The 23,141-nt window shown below is 52.7% G+C and overlaps 1 protein-coding gene and 1 long non-coding RNA gene across 2 annotated transcripts; one reads left to right on the top strand and one right to left on the bottom strand.

Annotated features, from left to right (window-relative positions):
* The first annotated feature begins 2,130 nt into the window (after window positions 1–2,130).
* Window positions 2,131–22,761, top strand: POLA2 (DNA polymerase alpha 2, accessory subunit). The gene is made up of 18 exons (XM_074231100.1): window positions 2,131–2,273; window positions 2,683–2,807; window positions 6,411–6,505; window positions 6,604–6,661; window positions 8,256–8,365; window positions 13,150–13,343; window positions 13,822–13,910; window positions 14,349–14,504; window positions 14,687–14,749; window positions 15,130–15,172; window positions 15,802–15,926; window positions 16,851–16,889; window positions 17,121–17,194; window positions 19,414–19,522; window positions 20,110–20,216; window positions 21,103–21,162; window positions 21,525–21,651; window positions 22,349–22,761. The coding sequence occupies exons 1-18, from the start codon at window positions 2,174–2,176 to the stop codon at window positions 22,496–22,498; spliced, it is 1,824 nt and encodes a 607-aa protein (XP_074087201.1). The 5' UTR covers window positions 2,131–2,173; the 3' UTR covers window positions 22,499–22,761.
* On the bottom strand, window positions 9,861–18,094 carry LOC141518788 (uncharacterized). The gene is made up of 3 exons (XR_012477287.1): window positions 17,406–18,094; window positions 12,970–13,484; window positions 9,861–10,026 (listed from the first exon to the last, which is right to left on the bottom strand). It is a non-coding gene; the product is annotated as an uncharacterized LOC141518788 (long non-coding RNA).
* Window positions 22,762–23,141: the final 380 nt, after the last annotated feature.

The following is a 23,141-nucleotide window of genomic DNA, read 5'->3' as shown; positions in this document are numbered from 1 at the left end:
GAGGGTTCCAAGGGGCTCTTCATTCCACAAGTCTATCTTCTGTAACTTCCTAGCTATGTCCAGCCAGGCATTGGTTACAAAATGAATTTTCAGCGTATTTTCCCCTTCTGGACTATAGGGATCTAACCCTGAATATTTCTAGATCCCTGCCTTTAGTCTCTCTAAAAATGCCGATGGGGACTCATCTTTAGTTTGCTTAATCTCAAAGGCTTTTAAATTTTGAGTCCTTGGGACGGCATTCTTAATTCCAATTATTATTAATTCCCTTAAATCTAAATATGGGCTTGATGCACTGGGTTCTTGTCCCAGTGGGGATCCCAGACAGGAAACTTGTCTTCCCCAGGGGGTACCCCTCCCACTCCTAATCCTGGGGGTGGGGGGAGGGTCCCATTCTAGAATAACATATTCATAATATTCATGAGCTCTCCCCAGGTAGTCAACCTCTGACACACCCAGTCCTCAGTGGAGCCATATTTGGGCCAAATTACTCCACCAACCAAATTTGTATCCCCCATATGAAACAACAATACTTAATCATCTTTTCTCTTATCTTTACTTTGATAATTTGGTGATTGGTCCCAGTCTTGCAACTGGCTGCCTAATGGACTGTCCTTTGGTATTTCCTAATCTCCTGCTGCAGCTTTCACTTCAGATTGTTCTTTTGCCCCTAATTTAGCATGAGGTCCATTGCCAGCACCTCCGAGTCCATGACTCAAGGAATCCTAGCCTCTACTAGGCTCACAGTGGGGGTCACCTGCCCACTAGCAGTCACCCCAGAGCGCTTGGTGCCCGGTGAGCCAACTACCCTTATGACTCACCAGATTGTGCACTTATGGGTTATACGTGTAGAAGTTGCCTGGCTGCAACTGCACCGGCAGGTTTCCTTTGGGGAAATTTCTGGTCTTTGCTTCCACCGAGTTACTCCTCTTGGGGTCGTTTGTCTCTGGGAGGGGGAAGACTCCAGGACCAGCATCAAGGACTGTTGGAGTAAAACTCTCAACAGGAGTCTGCCCTTGGCCTGAGTCAGGGGTCGTCTGTCCCTGAGACCACTATCCCGGGAGAGAGCCCCCAAAACTGTGCGGGGTATTGAGACCCTCGGCCAAAATGACTCCTCTGAGTCCTCTCAAGGTGGCAGCAAAGAGTTAAGATTTCATTGGTTCTTGCAAGAAGCGGGGCAGTTCCTAACCAGGAGAGAGAGCAGGCAAAGCCCGATTACAGAAGCTGAAGCAGGGTTCAAAGCCACAGAAACCAGCACCATGCCCCCTCCTCTTTTCTGCCCACCCTTACAACAACTGGTCAAACTTGATGGTCCGAAAAGAAGGGAGTGTACCTGAGCGTTCCCAGGAAAGTTAGTCTTTGTTTGCACCTTATAAGGTTAGGGTGACAGGATTTTTCTAGCCGGAGATCCGGGTTCTCACGCTCACCTGATTCTTGAGAAACAGAAACAGGCCTGTGGCATTTAGCACTGTGTCTCTGACAAGGCAGCACTTTGCCCCTCACCAGATCAGCCAGGACAGGAAGAGGGTGGCTCCCTCGAATGTTTAGAACAGGAGGGGCCTCAGGGATCCCGGGGTCAACCCTTTCATTTTACAGATGAGGAAACTGAGGTTGGGAAAGTTTAGCAGTCAGGGCCAGCATCCCTCCACTCCCCCACTGTCCAGGGGCTGGGTGGCTGGGGGGCCGGCGGGGGGCCCCAGGTCCCATCTGGCCTCATCCAGGCCCACCCTTCACTCCTTTCACAAACTCGAGGGCAGCGGCTGCCAGGCCCGGGCCGGGGCAGGGTGGCCCCAGGCTGCCTGGAGGGAAGGGTCTGGCCAGCCCCAAGCCCTCGGGATTCTGCCGGATGCCCCATCGAGGGCACGAGGAAGCCGGCGCCTGCGCCTGCGCGGGAGCCTGGCCTTTACCCGAGGAGGGGCGGGGCCTTGGGCCCTTGGCTCCGCCCCTGTCCGCCCACGCCCCCAGGCGCCCCGCACATGCGCACCAAGCCCCGTCCCGTGGCGCCTGCGCGTGTGCTCTCGCCGGGATCGCGGGCCGGAGGCGGCGGCGGCGGAGAGCGCGGTGCGCACGCGCGCCGGGGCCGGCCCCTCGCGGCAGGGCGCCTGCGCGCCCAGAAGGTTGGCGGGTTTTTTCCTTCTGGTCGGTCGCGGCGGCGGCGGCGCTCCCGGCGGCTGGGATGGGGCCCGGGGCCGGGGCCGGGGCCGCGTCGGCCGAGCGCCTGGCCGCCGAGCTGCAGATGTTCGGCCTGGACTGCGAGGAGGCGGCCTACGAGAAGCGTGAGCGCGGGGGGAGGGGAGACACGGACCCCCGCCCCCACACACAGCCCGGCGCGCCCCCCGTGCTCACTCTGGGAACCCCGAGCTCCGGGGCCGGGAGTGCCCTCGGGCGGCGGGTCACCAGGGGGCGTCCCCTGCAGGCAGAGCCTGCAGCCTGAGCTGCCCGGGGGCACCTGGGGGTGCCCTCCCCTCCCGAGCGCCTGGGGGAGGGGGCGGAATGGAAACAGCCTCGGGCCCTGGGTGGGAAGCTGTGGCCCAAGGCCCCCGACCCCTGGGCGGGCACCGGGCTGGCCAGTGTCTAATTGTACCAGAAAGGTTGGATTTGTAGGGAATAAAGCCAGAGAGGTGCCCGGTGGAGCCGTGCCTCTGGCGCCCAGGGACCTGACCCACCTGCTGTGTCTGCCCGCAGTGGTGGAGCTGTGCCCCCTATACAGGCAGACCGAGGAGGAGCTGGTGGCCGAGCTGGTCGCCTTCAGCAGCAATGCTGGCAAGGTTTATCTCACCTTGGAGAACCTCAGCTCCTTCGAAAGTGAGGTAAGAACTATTCCTCCTAGAGTGCCTCAAGGCATCCTAAAGAAAGAGCGATTCCCCCCTTTTAAAAATGAATGAATGGGGGGCTAGGTGGCGCAGTGGACAGAGCAGGGCCTGGAGTCAGGAGGACCTGAGTTCAAATCCGGCCTCAGACACTTCATCATGACCTAGCTGTGTGGCCTTGGGCAAGTCACTTAACCCCATTGTCTTGCAAAAAACCCCAAAATGAATAAATCCAGGAAGGGAGGTGCTAATTGGAAGGTTCTTGTAGCTTTGATGTAGTTGGGGATTTCATTTTTGAGAAGAGATTGAGAATTTAGATGAAGGTAAGACATGCTTCTACCATATAACTGAAGCAGAATTATTTCTATTAGATGATTTTAAAACTTTAAACACCACCTTGTACACTCCCTGGACAAAGATGGTGAGCAAGAAAGGAGCCCAAACACAGGGAGCTAGAGGAGGAAGGTGGGCTTTAGCGGATGGAGATGGGAAGAGATCCCTAAACTCCCCGGACCATTCTGATTCCATCATCCCACTGGTGAACTGCCATCCGTGGGAACGTATGGAGACTCAGACTCCTCTGTGGGCGTGGAGGTGGAATCCTGCAACTCTGTCCTGCTGGCCCTTTGCTTTTTTGCTCTGTTGTTCTCTGCTGAACAATGATAGAATGGCAGGAGGAGATGGAGGAAAGAAATAGCTATCTCCCTGTCTGAGCTGCAGGAAAAGGCATGCTCCCACCTGGTCCTTATACCCTCGCTTGCTTTGTCATGGGGACTTGAGCAAATATTGTAGGAACAAGGAAAAACTGACTTGCCTATTTAAGAAAGAGAGAGGAAGGAAAGAAGAAAGAATGAGAAAATGAAGTAAGAGCGAATGATCAGTTTTGTGTATCTGGGTCCAGCATCTGTGTAATCCTGTTTTTTTTTGGGGGGGGGCCATTGATTGAGAATCCAGTTTTAATTTGAGTTGAGCCAGAAGATCTGAGTTCCAGTTCAACCTCAAGCACTCAGTAGCTATGTGACCCTGGGCAACTCACTTCCCTCTGTTTGCCTCTGTTTTTTCACCTGTGAAACAAGGGTGATCATATTTGTAAAGCATTTTGCAAACCTTCAAGCAATGTGTGAATGTCAGTTCCCTCCTCCTCTTCTGTCTCCTTCCCATTCCCCAGGACCTTGGGTTTCACTCAACCCTTGTGCCCTCTGGACCTAAAATTCAGCTGCCCACGTTTACTCTCACCTTCATCCTTCCACCCACTGACTAGCTAACAATACTTCTCACTCCCAAACTGATGACCATTGTCCAGCTGATCCCCCTTCCAGTCCATGGTATCTGCCCAAGCCAAGACAGTGCAGCCTTCTTCCTTCTTTTTTTCTTTTTTTTTAGGGTTTTTTGCAAGGCAATGGGGCTAAGTGACTTGCCCAAGGCCACACAGCTGGGTAATTATTAAGTGTCTGAGGCCAGATTTGAACTCAGGTACTCCTGACTCCAGGGTCAGTGCTTTATCCACTGCACCACCTAGCCACCCTAGCCTTCTTCCTTCTGCCCTGTATCCAGGCCCTCCTGGTCCCTTGGGCCACCTACTTTTTACCTCATAACCTTGGCCCTGTGGGCGTCAGATATTCATTCAGTATTGTTCCTACCCTGCTGAAAGCCTGGAAGCACTGAAAGGCATTGGTCTTCTTCATTCGCACAAGAAATCCTTGAAATCATTGAGCTGGAAGAAAGAAAAGGCACCACCCTGGAATCAGGAGGACCCAAGTTCAAATCTGGACACTTGACATTATTAGCTGTGTGACCCTCAACAAGTCACTTAACTCCAATTGCCTCACCCCCCAAAAAAGGGAAATAATAGAGAAAAATTCAGCAAAACTGATTGATGCCTGGAAAAAATATTCCACACCTAGAATTGCCTTCCCCCTTTAGAAGAAATGAAGTATCTCTTTGAAGCCAACCTTATTATTTGTAAGTTTGCCACTTTCATTTCTTCCTTGTCTTATGGTTCCTATCCCATTCCCATTGCTGTGATCATCGTGCAGTCTTGTTTCCTTGGCTCTCCTTACTGGACTTTGCATCATTTCGTGTCTCTCCGTGTGTCGGATATTGCATTTAATATTAACCTTTATACAAAATCATCTGGAAAATGAAGAGATTGAACTAGATGATGTCAAAGCAACTTCTAGCACTTGACCCTAAGTGGACGTGAAGCCCTGCTTTCTACCAGATGTCCAGAATTGGGAAGGGGTTTTAAATTGGGGACCCTGACCACCTATGGGCAGAGTGGTCCCCAAATAAACTAAATGTCCTTTGTTTAATGCAAAAAATAAGAATAGGACATGTGAAACATAAACACTTCTAGAGGCTGAACTGCTTTAAAAAGAAGTCTCAGTTACCACATACCATGGCAAGATGTGGCCAGAGAAGCCTTCTGGCACCCCCTTGCTGGCTCCTGCTTCCTCTACCCTTTGCCAGGACTGATCCATACACATACACATACACATGCTCTCTGACTTCCTCAGGACCTCCCTCCAGAAGTCCCCCATGCCTGTCTCTCCCTCTTGGCAGACTTCCTGCCACTGGCCTTCAGGTAATCCCCAGTTTCCCTGCTCTTCAGGCCTTTCTTTGTCCCTGCCATCCCATCTCCTTCCCTTTCACTGCTGGGCTTTTGAGAAGCTGCCTCTCCTCCCTTCTATTCCACCCCTGCAGCCTGGCCTCTATTTTATCTTGAATGAATTCTTTGAGAAGAGATGGTACTTTTGTCATTCCATGGTTCATTCCTGCCCTCTGCCACTGCTCCCTATAGTCCCCAGGGAATTCTCGGATGGCCAATGCCCCAGACTTCTGCACTGCTGACTCCTCTTCCTGTTGGATTTTCTTTTGATTCCTGAGACCCTGTTCCTTTGTAATCCTCACCTGCTTCTCTTTGCTAACTCCTCATCTTTCAGAGCCTTGCCCCTGTATCTTGTCCTCAATCTCCTCTGTCACCACACCCTGCACCTGGATCTCCAGCCCTTATCCCACCTTTGCCTATAGGATGACTTTCCCTGGAAATGCCACCAGTCCCTCAAACTTAGCAAATTAAAGCAAAACTTTGAATTGTTGGTCATTCTTTCTGAGGGTATCATTGCTATCCTTGGTGCCAGCCTTACCCTCACCACCCATGTTAACTCTCCTGTCCATCTCCCCTCCTTCCTCCATGATGAGCTCAAGTCCCCTGGATTCCAGCCCCAAGCATCTCTTCTGTTCTCTCCTCTGACATTGGGACAGTTACAGCTGATCCCAGACTGGTTTGCAGCCTCTAGCTCCTGCTCTGGCACAATCCAGAGAAACTCAGAAATCTGTAGTGGCTCATTTTTTCCCATCAGGTAAACTTCAGGAGGCTAAAATCAAGACTCCCCACGTCCCCCTGCTCCCCATTGTTTTCAACCTTGTCTCGTGATTTCCCTCCAGAATATCTGCCCAAACTCATGTTGTCTTCTCTTGGACTGTAAGTGCTTGTAGGGCAGGCACTACATCTTCTTTTGTCTTGTGCTCAATATCCTTTTATTGAACAGGAGCTAGTGCTTTAGGACTTTGGCCAGCACTAAGTCTTCCTTTCTTCCTCAGTTTCTGACCAAAAGAATAGCCAAATCCCGGCACAGTGCCACCAAGAAGGACAGTGGCCACACGGGAACCTGGGACATCGTCTCCATTCAAGAGCTGTATCCTTTTCCAGCAAGGACTCAGGCCCCGGAGCCTCTCAGAGCTTGGGCTGCTGAGTAACATCAGTGCTTCTTTTCCATAACTCCCAAGTGTTCAGGATAGAAGTTGAGGCCAAAGAAGAGACCCTCCTGAACTCTTACGCAACCCCCTCCAAGGTGAGTGGACTCTTCCCCCTAAAACTCAGTATTGGAACCAAGTACCCCCATGCAGTATGACCTCCTGTTCTCTCTAAATCACTTCCGACCAAAGAAGGAGAAGAGTCCCATACTGGGATTAAACATGCTCAGAGGGAGTTTGTCCTTGTCCTTCAGCTCAAGGTGGGGTCGGTCTGTATATTACCAAAGTAGAGGAAAGATTTCCAGTGAAAAGGGTTTTTTAAAATCACTTAAATTTTTGTCATTTAAAACTGTCTGGTGAGCATATGAGATTGTCCCTATATCCATCAGCGAATAAGCATGTATTAAGTGCCTTCTGAGTTAGGAATAAAGGCAAAAGCCATTCCCTGCCCTCAAGGAGCTCCCTGTCTAATGGGCAAGAGAACAGGCATAGGGCTCTGTCCCAGGGAGCATCAATGGAGGAAACAGGTCTGCATTAACGAGGAACTAGAAACTCTTCTCCCAGACAGTGGCATTATTGTCCTCTCTTGATTTGGGGAAATGAGTCTGGAAATAAAAAAGATCCTTTTATATCCATTATGAGGTGTTCCTTTTTAACAAGCCTGACCTCACTGAGCCTCCAGAGGGAGCCCGCGTGCTGCTTCTGATTCTACCTCTGGCTCTAGTTCCCAGCAGAGATTTTTTATTTTTTTAATTGTTCCTCCTTTTCTGCCAAGTTATTCCCGGGCCTTCCCCCAGGGATAGCAGAGTCCAGTTTTTTCCTCCTGCTCAGGGCTTAACAAACTCGGATTAGAGGAAGTGGATTCCCAGCATTCCAGAACCTGCAGGTTTTCCTCGCCTTCCAAGGTTCCTCCAAAGGCTTATTCAGGAGTAAAATAGTGAATTCTAAGGCAAATCTAATTCAGACACTGGGCAGATCCTCTCCAAGCAAGATGGAATAAATAAACTACTAAGAATGAGTGAGAACTTGGCCCTAACCAATCTCAGAAAAATATTGTCATGTCAAGCAAGATAGCTTGTGTTGCAAAACCAATCACCATCATCTAAGGCACAGGGTGGGGAGGAAAAGAAGCCTTCTGGTCCCCAGAGTAGACAGGAGAAATGTCCCTGCCTTGGACCTTTTTAGAGACTTCCGAGTTTTGTAACATTTTTGGTTGCTTGGATGCTTCCAGGAAGGCAGATTCTCCCATGGCTTATTGATGACTTTGGAGACTTGCTGTAGCCAAAAATTAATCTCTTGGAAGCTAAACTACTGATGGACCTCTACAAATTTAACTCATCTGACCTTCCTTCAGTAGATTCACACTCCATCCCTGCCCAGTATTGTCAAAGCATGGCACCATAGTAAGACCTGCCTCCTTACATAGCCTTTGAGAGCCTTTTTGCCATAGTGAGAATGGGTATCTTGGGAATTTTGAAGTGGTTGCATATAAATGTATTGGTTTAGAAATGAGGGTTTACATTCTTAATTTAGACAAGCTTCTCCCAGATGGCAATTTAAAACACATCCAGAGAGCTAACACAGTTTAGCTCCTCAATCTTCTGTGGAGTCTCCCTTTCTTTCCTTCTCGGGAATTTACACTTGTTCAACAGCTTGATGTGGCCTGGCTTCAATGTGCTGTTCCTACTCCAGGGTTCTCAGAAGCGCACCATCAGCACCCCTGAGACACCCCAGTCCAAGCGGAATGTGTCAGCAGCTCGAAGTCCTCATCTACTCTTTTCCCCATCCAGCTTCTCTCCAAGGTATGGCGTCTCTGGAGGCAGAGATGATCTTAAAGACCCCCAAGGACAGGGCGAGTGTGCAGAAAGCCCATGATTTGTGCCGGTGACTGCCCCACTCCCTGCTCCCCCTGCTTCCTCTTGGCGTCCTTTCTTGTGGAAAATTACTGTATCTTAGAGACATTGAGGAAATTGGTTTCCTCCCTGTTTTCAAGGGCTTGCTTCCTAGATAAGGAATTGCTGATTGCAACCTGCTAGCTGGTTCAAATAGGATTGAACCTGCTTCTCTTGTTGGGTGTTTTCTAAATCAGCCAAAAGGCTAGGAGTTGTTTTTATAGGTTTTTAAAGGAACCTAATCAGCACCTCTAATGTTACATAACCTACTTCTTGTCCCTCTCTCAAGTTACAAGGAGCTGGGACACTTCTGGGCACAGCTGCTCCAGGCTGGCTTAGGAGGTCATTCTGCTCACCTGCCAATGTAACTTGGCCATTCCAGAGAGGTGAGGGGGCCTTAGCCTTGGGAAACCCGTCAACTACCGCTCCCTGTGTGAAAGCCGTCAACCCCAAATTCCCTAAGGGCAGCAATGGGAAACAGAAGCAAGAATGATTTAGAGCATGGAGGACAAGGTTGTAGGGGAGACACTCTTCTCCAGTGTCAGCCCTGCACTGACCAGCAAAGCATTAGGCACAGCAGATATGTCTGGCAGAGTGGGGGGAGGAGGGTCTTAACTTTTTTGTGTGCTTTAAGAAAATTCTTGATATCTTTTCATTTTCAAATACCCTCTGCCCTCTATTCAGAGAGACATCATCAAAAGAGGAAAAGAAAAGCAGGGCAGCCAAACTGACCAGCACATCCATGGAGGGAGGGCAGCACAGGTCTCTCCAGCAGTGTGGGGCCTTATTTTCTCTCCTCTCTGATCACTTGTAGCAATAGCATCCAGCTCCTTCTGGTTCTTGCTCTTTCCATTGTTGAAGTCGCTATGTAGGGATCCTTTTCCTGGTCCAAGCAGCATCAGTTCACAGACATCATCTCAGCTTCTCCTAGTCAGTTTTTTTTTTTTAAGGCATTGGGGTTAAGTGATTTGCCCAAGGTCACACAGTTAGGCAATTATTATGTATCTGAGTTCAGATTTGAAATCAGGTCCTCCTAACTATAGGTCAATACTCTGTCTACTGTGCCACCCGGCTGCCCCATTAGTTCTTAAGGCACAATGATACTCCTTGCTGTTTGTACCCCACAGTTTGTCAGCATTCCCCCCTCAGTGGGCATCTGCTTTATTTCAGTTCCTAACTCTCCCCAGAGTGCTCTAAATACCTGACCGTATTTGGACCTTTCTTCCTGCCTTTGACCTCCTTGGGATGGACATCAGCTGTTTACCTTGACTTTTTGGTATCCCTCCAGAAACTAAAATGTTGAGTGCAAAAGCCCAGAATGGAAGAGGATCCAGATTCTCTCGTGCCTCCAGAGTGATGTTATTGGCTCTGAGGAGTCTGGGGGAGAGAAGAGCCCTTACCTGCCCTTCAGAACTTTGAGGAATCTTTGAAACTCCCGTGTAGGCAGCTCCTCTGATGGTGTGACTGGGCCTGGGTGCCAACCTCTCTCCAAAAGGGAAGGAAAGTCTTTAATCATGAAAGCCTTGGAGCCAGCCAAGTGAAGAGTTTCAGCCTTTGTTGTATGCAGGGGCCTGGTTCATAGGGAGGGAAGATGCGGCCTTGTCTGATGCAGGCTAATAAAGCTGACATCAGAAGCTGGCTTTTTTAAGTTTTTTTTTTCATTTTTCATTTTTGCAAGGCAGTGAGGTTAAGTGGCTTGCCCAAGGCCACACAGCTAGGTCATTATTAAGTGTCTTGAGGCCAGATTTGAACTCAGGTACTCCTGACTCCAAGGCCGGTGCTCTATCCACTGTGCCACCTAGCCACCCCAGCTTTTGTAAGTTGTAAACATGAGTTCTGAATTCCTTAGAAGCAGAAAGGAAGTAGAATCTCACAATTCAGAAATAAGGTATTCTAACCTGTCACCAGCCATCAAGCCTGATTGAGCCTCCAGAGGCTTCCTGAGTTGGTGGACTGAGGACCAGGCTGTGAGACCTGCTTCAACCACTTGCTGCCCATGTGATCCCAGACAGGCCAGGCCACCAACTTCTGAGGCTTCTCCCTATTCCAGCCTGTACAGACCCAGGCAGGCCAGAGAACAAGCTCCATATAACTATGACCCCAGGAGGAGTCAGTCAAGCAATTAGCATTGATTGAGTACCACCCTCTGAGTCTCAGCTCCCAGGTTAAAAAAGAGAGTCCCTGCCCTCCAGGAGCTTACAGTTCAACAAATCGAAATATATCCAAAGAAGGCTGTATAGGGATAAATAAGAACTAACTGAGATAAGGCCCTGGAATTGAGAGGGGTGGGGAAGCCAGGAAGGTCATTAGAGCAGAGAAGGCAGAGGGGTCCAGGCCTGGGGGACAGCCAGAGAAAATGCCCAGAGCTGAGAGATGGAGGATCTTGTTTGTGGAATTCCTGGGAGGCCAGGGGCTCTGGATCAAAGAGGATTTGTCAAGAGGGAGGGGAAAGGAAACAGGAAAGGACTTTGAAGACCAAATCAGGCTTTTTTGTATTTGTTCCTGGAGGCCACTGGCATTTTATGATTATCTAATAGAAGCAGAAGCATCAAGAGTTGGTATCAAGATGCAGCAGCTCATTCCTGTTCTAGGTTCATGGCCAAAGAGTGCAGGAATGAGGTCTGGGAACAGCCCATGGATGGGCTCAGGTGGTCTTCTATGGTAGCCAACAGGAAGAGGCTGCCTTGTTGAGTCCTACCCAGTGCTTCCAAACCCCACAACCATCTTGGCATAGACACTAGAGGGGCCGTACTCTTTGACAGATACTGAGCAGTTAGGTGGCACAGTGGATAGAGCACTGGCCTTGGAGTCAAGAGAACAGGAATTCGAATCCCACTTCAGACACTAGCAGTGTGACCTTGGGCAAGTCACTTCACCCTGATGGCCTCGCATCCAGGGACATCTCTAGTCATCCTGATTCCTTTCTGGCCACTGGACCCAAGTGACTTTGGAGAAGAAAGTGAGGCTGGGAACTTTGCACGACCCACTCACTCATTCAGTTCGTGTGCTTGTCAGGGCATCATATGATGTCATGATCTTCAAGAACAAGCACTATTTGACAGATGAAGAAACTGAGGCCAAGAGGATGAGTGACATGCCCAGGAACACTAGGAAGTGTCTAAGGCCAGATTTACACTCAGGTCATCCTGACTCCAGGCCCAGCTCTAATAGTCAGCAAGCCCCTGACCATGAATAATTCTGTGTTCCTCTGCACCCCTGGACTGGCCAGAGGGGGAAATTTGTATTTCTCTTATTCCTTCTCTCCATTGTATACGTGGTATAGGCTCAGAAACTGAGCTTTTCAGCACAGTTCCCCATCACATGAAAGTGGGATTTGAAACTTGAGTTTTCAATTCAGAGTTGTTTTGTTTTTAATTTTTTCTTTAACTGAGCATTGTAATTGTAATGCCCGGGCTTGGCTCCCTGGCTCTGGGATATCAACCACACCCTCAGACTAGTTAGATTTGGTGAGCTTTTTTCTCTTTTTAAAATTCTTAGTCATTAGCGTGACTCTGGAGCAGGTGGAACCCAAACTCTCAGTTGAGATGGGCCAGAAGGTGCCAGCATCCTGTCCCCTCTGCCCTGTTCATTCACTCAGGGCTGCAGAAAGGACGTTAACCTAATGAGCTGCTGAGTGTCTGGAGGAGAAGGGCCCCCAGGTCCTACCAGACCAGCTTCAGTGGAAGGACCTGGGAATGACTAGAGTAAAATATAGAGATGAATACAGGAGGGGAAAATAAGAACCTGGATGGGTGGGCTTCCTGTCAGGAGAAGCTACCAGAAAGTTCTGGAATGGGCTCCTTATGAGGCTGCCCACTTGTCAGGCCAGTAGTGTAGAGGATTCTGATTTAAAGAGGGCTTGGGTTCATTGTTCCAACTCTGGGATTCACTTTTTCATAGAGGAAACGGGGCCAGAGAGACGTGACTTGCCCAAGGTCACTCAGTGAAGGGGGGGGCAGCAGGTCTACTATACTTTAAGTGACCTCACAGCTCCCGCACTGTCACGGCATGAAGGACCTTCCAGATCTGCTCTATCAAAAGGAAGCCTAGGTCCAGAAAGGGGAAGTGATAGAGTGATACGGTCCCCAGGGTCCCTTCCTCCTCCATCCTGCCCTCAACCCCATTGCCAGCAGTGGCCCAGCCTCTTGGTCATCTCACCTCCACTCTGTCTTGGGGGCAGGCCAGGGGATTACCTGGTTTGGAGAGGAAGTGAGCCAGGGGCTGGGATGGCTGATAAAAGCCTGGCTTGGGCATGGGACAGGGATCCTGTAACAAAGCAATACTGGAGACAGTCCTGGGGCTGTCATCAGCCTGTGGGGTTGGTGGGCATTGCATCCCTTCTTTAGCCCTGCTGCCAGGACCTGCTCCAGCTGGGTGACCCTAGGTGTGGCCTCTAGGGAAGGCATCAAAATGGCAAATTTGACTACATTCTTGCAAAGGGCATGGCCTAAGTGCTGGCTCAGCATGGCCTGGCCCACCCCAACTCCCCAGCAAGCCATTGGTTTTTACTGAACTGTTAAGGACGGAGACGATCCTACGCTATGCCCGGTGACCCAGGCCCTGCAGGCACTTTCTGTACTGCCCTTCCAAGAGCTCAGACCCTGGCTGGCACTGCCAAACAGTGCCAGTGGGACCTGGCAGTTCGGTCCAGAGGCAAGGCTTGGCACACAATGGGCTCTGTTTTGTTCCCACAGTGCCACACCCTCTCAGAAGTACAGCTCCAGAAGCAGCCGTGGAGAGGTCGTGACCTCCTTTGGCTCCACACAGGGCTTGTCATGGTCCGGGAAAGGAGGTGGCGCCGGACTCAGGGTGAAGGTCTTGGACACCGACAGGGCCCTCACCAAGAGCTACAAATCCATGTTCCAGAAGCTCACAGATGTCCGAGAAGGTGATTCTCCTGGAATGAGACCTCAGAGCTGCCTTTGTGGGCTCACCCAGGGCAGGAGTAGCCTGCGGGTCCACGGCCAGTCGCACCCCTTTCAGGAGTCAGCAGTCACCACTTTGAATAGGTCAACTTTGCCCTCAGTTCCTGTAAAAGAACAAGGAGGTGCTATTAGGACCCTCCCTCCACCTGGTGGTTCTTAGGGAAGATGTCTCCACCACCCTCTGTGTATATTGCTGTCCCCCATCAGGCTCAGGGAAAAGGGCAGGCCAGCCTCTCTAGCCATACTTGGAAGACAGGCATTGAGCTTTAAAGTGGGGGGGGGGTTCTCCTTTTTCGGCCTGTTGGGAGCTCACCAGGTCCCCCGAGCCACTGCCTACATAGACCGGCCCAAGCTGGCTACCCTTGCTTGACACCTGATTGGAGAAGTGGTGGGGGGATAGTGTCTTTTCCTTCTTCAAACCTTTAATCCTCCTGGCTTCAGTTCTGACCTTCAGGATTGAAGAGCTGGGCTGTGAACTGAAGGAGTTTTACAAGATCGAGGCCTTGAGTCCTATTTCAGTGCCAGCCCAGGTGAGTGAGCATCGGTGCTGAGCAAGTGAGTTGTCCATCCAGGTTGACCTGAACCCTTTGAGTCTGCATGACCAGACCCCAACATTGCCTTCCCCTTGGGAGGGTAAAATCTCATCCATGACTTCTGCCAAGGAGGAGCCTTGGGGAAGGTGCCTGGGCCCAGAGGCTAAGAGTAGCAGCGGGGACCGAATCCCAGGGAGTGCTGGGGCTGGGTGGCATGGCCAACAGGAAGTCCAGCTTCTAACGGAGGTCCTCGCCATCACTCCTGATGTGTATCATCTCTGTTAATGGACCTTCTCCCTTGACCATTGAGGTTGGACAGTTGACATTATTAAGCCACCAGGTTCACTTGGGTCCAGGTGGCTCGAGGAGCTGAGGTGGGCTAGGGCTTCCCCTCTCTGCCACCATTTTCATGCTGTAGCCTCTTTACTTCCCTAGGAACCAATCACTCTGCTGGGACAGATTGGTTGTGATAGTAATGGGAAGTTGAACTCCAAATCTGTGATCCTGGAAGGAGACCGGGAGCTTTCCCTAGGGGTCCAGATCCCAGTGGATCTCTCAGAGCTCAAGGAATATTCTCTTTTTCCTGGCCAGGTGAGGCTTCGATCTTAGCATTAATGGGAGGGAGCATCCAGGATCATGAGAGACAGACAGAGCCAGAGTCCCCTGGGCAAGGGGCTGCTTGGCTTCCTCTTAGGATGCTGCTGTGTTGGGGGCGGGACCCATTTGGAATTAACTTGTGATTGGTCACTATGTTTCTACCCCTTGGGTTGCAGGTTGTCATTATGGAGGGAACCAACACAACAGGAAAGAAGTTCATTGCCACCAAACTCTATGAGGTGATGAACTCACACCTCTTGGGGGGGTATCTCCTCCCCCAGGGGTCACAGCCCCTGCTTCTACCTCACAGACACAGGAAAGGATGGCGTAGGTCCAGCTCCTGCCCACAAGGCACCTTTTCACTTATGTCTCAGTCTCTGGAGGCCATCACCATCAGGGCCCAGCCCCTGAGGCTACAGTGGCAGGGGCTGTTCCAAATGTCCTCACCCCAACCTGCAATCCCACAGACAGCTTCCTTTCTTTGCCACCTTCTCTGACAGAGGCCAGCTGTCTCAGAGGACAAGGACATGACCCCTTTGCCATTATCCCCTGGCCCATGGCTTCTCAGTCCAAATGTAAGACACAGACCTGGAATTAGGATTTTTTTCCTTGTTTTTAGGGAGTACCTCTTCCTTTCTACCAGCCCACAGAAGAGGATGGAGGTGAGTTTAAAAATAGAATTCATTTGGAGAAAAGCCACGCTCAGTTTTGACTAGCAAGGCTATCTTAGAGCCTTAGTTCAGGCTCCCTGGAGTGTGGCTTCTCCATCCCAGGCAGACCCATGCTGTGTTTGAGGGCAGCACAACCCAGAGCAGGAGGTAGGGGGGAAGCTGGTAGTTTGGTGGAGATGCCAAGGCCAGTCGCACACAGCACAGCCACAGCCCAACCCCTATGTATTCCGGAGGACATGGGCAGCCATGGTCCAAGAATTCCCAAGGCCAAGCTGGGGTTTGATGTGGGTGTTCTCCCGTTGTGGACCCAGCGTCCGCAGGCCAGCCCCAGGGTCCACAGAAGAGCTATCATCTGCACCGGGGAAAGGAAGTCATACATCCTGGAAGAAGCAGGAGGGAAACTCATGTTTGTTTGTCATGAAGCCTCACAGACTCTTTGCAGGAGAACCGAGACCTCTAGCGGAGTAGGCAGACCAGCCTTTAGCACTATGACCAAGACCCTTGGGGGTGGTCTCAGCACACTCTGGTGTCTCCTCCTTCCCTGAAGCCCCCAGCCCCTCCTGCACCATTCTGCAGTCCTGTTGACAAAGCCTCTTGAGTCATACTGTCCTCCTTACTAGATTCAGACCAGCGAATGATCCTGGTAGCCTGTGGGCCTTACACAACATCAGACAGCATCACTTACGACCCCATATTCGATCTGCTCACTGTCATTGAAAGAGACCAGCCAGACGTCTGCATTCTGGTAAGGACCCCTGGGCAGCAGCCCCCTATGAAAAGCATCGGATGCTTGGCAATCCTCTCTGGTCTTTATTTTTTGTGGCTGAGCATCCATAGGCACCTCTCACATCTCGCCAGTTGTATTTAACATGTCTCTGTGTCTCTGCCACCCTAGGCCACCCTACTGATAAGAATTAATTCCTTTCCTCCCTTATAAGCATCATGCAAGAGTAAATGAAGGTGGGCAGCTAGGTGCACAGTGGATAGAGCATTGGCCCTCAAGAGGACCTGAGTTCAAATTTGAGTTCAGACACTTAATAAATACCTAGCTGTGTGACCTTGGGCAAGTCACTTAACCCCATTGCCTTAAAAAAATAGAGTGGGGCGTAGTGGATAAAGCACCGGCCCTGGAGTCAGGAGTACCTGGGTTCAAATCCGGGCTCAGACACTTAATAATTACCTAGCTGTGTGGCCCTGGGCAAGCCACTTAACCCCATTTACCTTGCAAAAAAACCTAAAAAAAAAAATAGAGTGAATAAAGGTGTGTGTCTGACAGTGGTCCTCCTTTGACCACTCACAAGTATGACAACCCCTCTCCTTGCCAGCCTTTGGAAAGGCAAGGAGAAATGGGGACTCATGAGCCAGTCGACCCCTCCCCCCCTTGGCCCAGCTGTGAGAAGGGTTTAGATGGCATCTACATTTGAGAAGTGTCCCCTGCAGTGAAGGTGCTGAACCTGGGATCCCTGAACTTGGTTTCTTAAGATTTAAAAAACGAGATTCTGATGTGTCCAGAAGAGTCCCTGGGGGTCTGTGTCACAGAACAAATGAGGACCGGAGGCCCCCCCTCGCCTCATCCGTTCTGGAGACCCAGAGGCCAATCTTTATTCCCCTCTTGTCCTTGTTTTAATCTGCTTGGTTGATGCTTCGTCTTCTCTTTCTCTTGCTGCAGCTGGGCCCTTTCCTTGATGCCAAGCATGAACAGGTTGAGGTAAGAAACTCCACTTGGGGCAGTTGTCAGGCCTGCGGAAGGGCACCTCAAAAACAGCCATCCCCTGAGAAAACTCAGGCCCTGGCCAAGCAAGGCAGTCCCTCCCAAGGGAGGCCTGAAGGCCTTGGCCCAGACTCCTCTTCCCCAGAGGCCTGGGGGGGGGTCCCCCTCAGGAGCCATCCCTGGTGACTTTGAGGCCCTGCCACCTTCCAAGCTTCTCCCCTCTTACAGAACTGTCGGCTGACCAGCTCCTTTGAAGACGTGTTCAAGCAGTGTGTGTTGATGATTATCGAAAGGACCAAAAGGTTAGGATCTGAGTGTGTAGGGAGCAGCACGGCCATTGGAGCTCCCACCTCCCGGCTCTGCCCCGTTTCTATCCAGCTCTTTGGGAGGCCTTGACCATCAGTGGCACATGGGAGCTGGGGCCTTCTGTCTCTGGTCAGCTGGGACCCAAGCAGCTGGTGCCTTAGAACAGCGTTCCCCCTCCCCTGCCCTTTCCCTCCTCTAGATGCACACCATGGGAATCTTTTTTGGGGTGACTGGGAGAAATGTTGGATGGTCCTCAGTGACCCAAACAGCCAGCCTGGAAGCTCAGCCGCACCCTTCCATGCTCCCTGGGGCCCTTGCACTCTTCCCTCAACGGTCGCTATGGTGGTACCTGAGGGGTGGCAGTTGGAAACCCCTCTTGGTGGTCAGTGGGAGTGGAATCTTTGAACTCAGCTACAGAAGAGAGGATGTGCTTCTGGTTTGGGGAGCAGAAACTCCTTCAGGAAGCAGCCTTCCTGTGGCGGGGCAGGGCCCCCTGAGGAGTTGAGCTCCCATGGGTCTGAGAGCAGAAGCAAATGCATCGCAGAGGTCATTTCAGGGGCGAGATGCCGCCTTGTCCCCGAGTTGAGAACTGACCCCCAGGTGTGACGAGTGATGAGCCTGTTCTCCCCTCACCTCCCAGGACATTAATTGGCTCTCTGGGCCTAAGACCCTTACTGTTGCTGCTGCTGCCCCCGGGCCTCCCCAGGGGGAGGGCTTGCCTGGTTTGGGCCTCCCACCAGCACGAGGTCCTGGGTGCAGTGGAACAAGGAACAGATCAACATTGTTCCTCAGGGCCCAGCAGGCGCCACCAGGCACTTTCATCTGCTGCCAGTCAGTGTTGGGGTAGCCGCTCCCACATTTTGTGGACTTATTTGGGGGTAGGCTGACTCCCTGGCCTTTCCTCACCCATTAGGGTGAGGCATGTGGTCAGAAAGTCCCAGGACCCTCCCACTATGACATAAGAAATTGTGCAATCCCAGAGTTTAGCCGGAATTTTCTCCCAGGCCTCCCCTACAGCTGGTTCATAACCACAAGTGACCAGGCTGTTTCCTCATCACAATAATGAAATACCTCCAGGGAAGCCATGTGCGCCTGGTCTCTGCCAGCCAGGCACCACCCCGCAGGCCACAACTGCCTCGGGAAGCTGGTCCCCTGGGAACCAGGGCCACCTCTGATGGCTCACACAGAAACCACCACGCACTTCCCTTTTCAGACTGGGAAAAGGTAGAACTGGTGGGAAAAATCATCTAGGCTGCAATGCTGGGGGCATTCCTTTCTGGTTCTCCACTGAAGAGCTGTGGGTCAGCACCCTCCAGGGTACCCCCAACATAGCCCTCGCTCTGCTCCAGACAGCTCATGGAAGCCACAGGTCCCCTGACTTTAGCCTCCTCCCTGCTTTTGTGTGGCCAGGAAGGGCAAGAGGCTGGACCAGAGGGTTCATGCCAAGTGTCCCAGGTTCCTAGAGCCCTGGGTCAGGATGCCACTCATGCTGGGGGGGGTGCTCTGGTGACACCAAGAGGCAAAAACGGAGTCTGGGTGCTGGTCACCCAAACATTCCCTGAGTGTCTTCCCTTGTGGGTGTGACCTGGAGGCAGCTGCAGGGACCACATCCCTGGGGGACCCCACCTGACTTTTCCAAAGGAGTATATGTGAGACCCTCGTGCCACTTTACTAAGACAGATGATGAACAGACCATTCTAATGCCAACTGGCTAGATCTCGAAGTAGTTGGGTCAGGCCTCAGGTGGAGGGAGAAGGGGAGGATCCCCAGCTCTCTCACCAGCAAGGCCCCTTTTCCTTGGATCATCTGTGACCCCTCGGTAGGTACCTGGCAGAGTATCAGGTTTTAAGTGATAGGTCTTGGCCATATCAGAGCCAGTCAGGATCCAGAAGAGACCAGAGTGCTGGCTGTCATGCTCAGGGGTTCCACAGAGGGAGGGCCCACAGCCTGGCCTCAAATCTCTCCTGGAGCTCAACAGGAAGTGTGAAGCTGTTTGGCCCTCGGGGTCCAGCAGGAGGAACTCTGGATTCCCAGGGCTGGGCCATGGCATTGTAGACTTCATCTTCCTAGCAAATGCAGACATTTCCATGAACAGCACCCCCCACACTTTTACATTCTGTCCCCAAACCTCTTCTGTCTCTCACGATGCCCTGAAAACTTCCTGGGAGGTGGGGTGGCACCTCCCATAACACCACCTCTATTCTCTGTTCCACAGTTCCGGCATCCACCTCGTATTCGTCCCATCCCTGCGAGATGCACATCATCAGCCAGTGTACCCACAACCACCCTTCAGCATCCCAGAGTTTTCCTCAGAGGACAAGCAGGTATATGAGCCACATCTAGAAAAAGAACTGGGGCTTCATTGAGTTTGGAAAGCTGGTATGACAGCTCTGATTTGGGAAGGCCCCCTTGGAAGATCTGGAGGTCAGAGTGGCCCACAAACTCCCTGTAAGTCAGAGCTTACACTGACTTAAAAGGCCTTCCTAACCTCCCTGCCTCCAGGGGAGGGCAGCTATGGAAGACTGGAGGGAAAACAGCCTTAGAAGGCACAGCTGGCAGCAGGGTGCCAGGTGCAAGGTAGGGAAAACACGATGGCACCTTTGTCTTCAAGAAAAGATGCCTGGGGGGCCCTCATCTAGGATGAGGTGGAGGGGGCAGTGAGGAGTAATGGGGTCGCTCACAGTGTGCTGGAAGGCACCCATTAGCACTTAGGCTCCAGTTTCTTGGTGGTTTCCCCAGCATTTTCTGGACAGACCAGATTGAGGTGTGTGTGTGTTGTGTGGGCTTGCCACGGGTGAGCTCGGCCTCCCTCCCTCTACAACACCGAACCCAGCCTTTCCTGGCCATGGGAGTCGCTATTGCTCTGGGGTTCCAGGAGATACAACGCCATGCCCTCTCTTTCCCCTTCCAGCGAGTCCACTTTGTGTCTGACCCCTGCACCCTCTCCATAAACGGAGTGATTCTGGGCTTGACCTCAACAGACCTGCTGCTTCACATGGGAGCAGAGGAGATCAGCAGGTGAGAGACCCTTGGTGGGCTCCCGGCCAGCAGGCGGGGGGGCAGGGTTCTCACCCTCCCCAGGTCCTTGTTGGCCCTCAGGTGAGGAGAGCCCCTGCCAGAGGAGTACAGGCTGACTGGTTGTGACCAGGCTTTCTTCCCAGCCACATTCCCCACTGATGCCATTTGGCAAGTGGCCATCAGCCCACTTGACATGGACCAGGTGATGTGGCTGTGTTCGTGGCTTGTTCATGGCTTTTGTAGTTCCTTTGGCCAACGCGGGGGCTGCATCCCCGCCATTCAGACCCCAAGAATTCCTTGCCCTTTTGTCTCTACTTTGTTCGGGTGGGGCTCCCCAATCAACTCATTTTCCCACTCTCCCCCCTCCCCTCTCTCCAGCATCCAGCTGGGGCCTGGCAAGGCTGAGTGGGGGGTGACAACGCCTTGATTTATTTTCCTGAAGTTTCTGGGCCTCTCCCGATATGGGGGGGTGGGGTGGAGGCCCGTGGCTGGGGCCTTCTCCGACTAGGACGGCATGTAACTCTGGGAGGAGAACAGATCACTTCCAGCCAAGGATATGAGTTTGGATTTGACAGCTGAGCCCTCCCAGCATCTCCTCGGAGGGAAGGAATGTGGGGAAGGGCGTGGGCTGGCCATGGTGTCTGCTCTTGGCCGGGTTGCTGGCCTCCTCCCAGCCTCAGGACCCTGAAGTCCCAGCCTCCTGCACTGGGGTACTGTTCTGGAGGGGCTTTTTCGCTCTCCCCTGAGTTGGCCCTCAGGCTGCAGGATGGGGCCCCCTCACCTGGAAACACAACCGGGTGGTTGGGGTGTGGCCAGCCTCCTGTCGTCACCACCCCTGTTGAGGGCAGCACGCAGCCCAACTGATGTGTCTCTGTCCCTTCCCCAGTTCCTCCAGTACGTCGGACAGATTCAGCCGCCTCCTCAAACACGTCCTGACCCAGAGGAGGTGAGGCCAATTGCTGCCACCCCCAACTAGGAAGAGCAGTGATCTGAAGGGGAGGGGCCGGGCCGGTGTGAGAGTTTCAGCCAGACCCCAGCTGTAGCTCGAGGTCCACCTGAGGGGACAGTAACCTGAGCCCGGACTGAGCCCCCAGAAGCCAGGCAGGGATGGTGTAGAGGGAGACAGGCTAGGCAGGAGCAAGCAAGAGGTGCTGGCTCTGGGGAGATGGCTGAGTCCTCAGCTCCACCCGCTACGTGGGGGCGCGTCTCCTGTGCCTTGCTTTCCCCAGCTGTAAACTGAGGAGGCTGCCTGGGTTCCCTCCACTCCCCCACCCCAAGGCTGGTGTGCCCTCTTCTCTGTCTCCACAGCTACTACCCCCTCCACCCTCCCTTTGAAGAGATGAGCATTGACATGGAGCACTTCTATTCCCACGCTCCGCTTCCAGTCACGCCCGACGTCTTCATCGTTCCGTCTGACCTGAGATACTTTGTGAAGGTCCGTAGGAGGTCCATGTGGCCGGTGGAAACCCCAGGGGGAAGAAACGTTGGGTCAGGGGCCTTGGGCGGGTGGGCAGCCACAGCCCAGGGACTGGCAGCTCCCTCATCCCCCTCAGCAGGGCTCTTACCAACCTTGGCAGGGAGGGTCTAGAGTAACCAGGCCATGGGCTAGAACAGGCAGAGTGGAAGCTCCTTTCCACTTTCCATCACTTCTGCCAGCCCAGAGAAAAGAAGTCTGAGGACCTGGGTGGGGGGCTACACAGAAGGAGCTCAGATAGTCTCTAAAGGTGGTTCAGTGGGTAGAGTACTGAGCCTGGAGGCAGCAAGAGCTGAATTCAAATCCAGCCTCAAGACAGTTTTTAGCTGGGGGGACCCTGAGCAAGTCTCTTCCCTTCTGTCTCAGTTTCCTCATCTGTAAATAATACAGCAGCCACTTCCCAGGGTCCTTGTGAAGGTCACATGAAGCAGTATTAGTAAAACATGTAAGATGGCGTCTAGCATATAGGCCCCCCAGAACCAAAACTGTCCAGGTCGGCCCTGTTCTGCCTGGAAGATCCGAGGCAGAACAGGCCTGGGACGCTGGGCCTCAGATTCAAATCCCTTGTTCTGCCAGTCTGGAGCATGACCCTGGGCCAGTCACTGAGGGGCTCCCCCAGAACCTCCCCAAGCCACGTGTGTGTGTTCTTTCTTTTCAGGACATCTTGGGCTGTGTCTGCGTGAACCCCGGGCGCCTCACCAAGGGGCAGGTGGGGGGCACCTTTGGGCGTCTCTACATCAGCAGGCAGGCTGCTGACGGCAGCGGGAGGAAGAGCCCGTGCACAGCGGTCCAGGTGGTCAAGATCTGACCCCCGTCCTCTCATCTTGCCCCAGGAACACCAGTGTGGGACCCCAGAGGGGGCTGGAGACTAGCGGAGCTCTCAGGCAAGACCCCAGCAGCACCTCTGGCCCAAGTTGGGCTTTCCCCTAGGAGCACGCCGTGGCCTGCGCTCCATAGGCCCACACTGTCCGCACTCAGCTAATCACTCTACTTGGTAAAGGAAAAGGGACGTTTTCTATGTAGAACAAAATGGACATTTGTCAAAGTAAATTTCTTTGGTCTGACTTGGCATGGAGCCTCTCGTCCTGTCTCCCTGTTCAGAGAGGCTGGAGCCTCCCCAAGTGGCTCCTACCCCACCCCCTAGCCCAGTCTGGGCTAGGCCTGGGCTTCCCCCACCACCTCACCTCGGCTGCCTGCCCCTCATCACCCTCATGTCTGGCATCTGCAGGGGAGAATGCCCAAGGACTGGATTCCCTGGGGATGGGCAACCAGCCCCTCCTGCCTGTGTGGCCCAAGGAACCCCACGGTGGGGGCCAGGTCTGTGCTGGAGGAAGCAGCACTGCTGCCAGGAATGAGGCGGGTGAAAGGAAATCCTTCTGTTTGGGGCTGGACCAGGGCGGGTGCCACCGTTCGGGTTTCATTAATGCCTCACAGGTGCCTCCCGCTTTTAG

The sequence above is a fragment of the Macrotis lagotis genome, chromosome 3 (genome assembly GCF_037893015.1).
Source record: "Macrotis lagotis isolate mMagLag1 chromosome 3, bilby.v1.9.chrom.fasta, whole genome shotgun sequence".
In the NCBI taxonomy this organism is placed as follows: Eukaryota; Metazoa; Chordata; class Mammalia; order Peramelemorphia; family Peramelidae; genus Macrotis; species Macrotis lagotis.
Note: the sequence above shows the minus strand (reverse complement) of the source record. Positions and strands in the feature narration are given on the sequence as shown.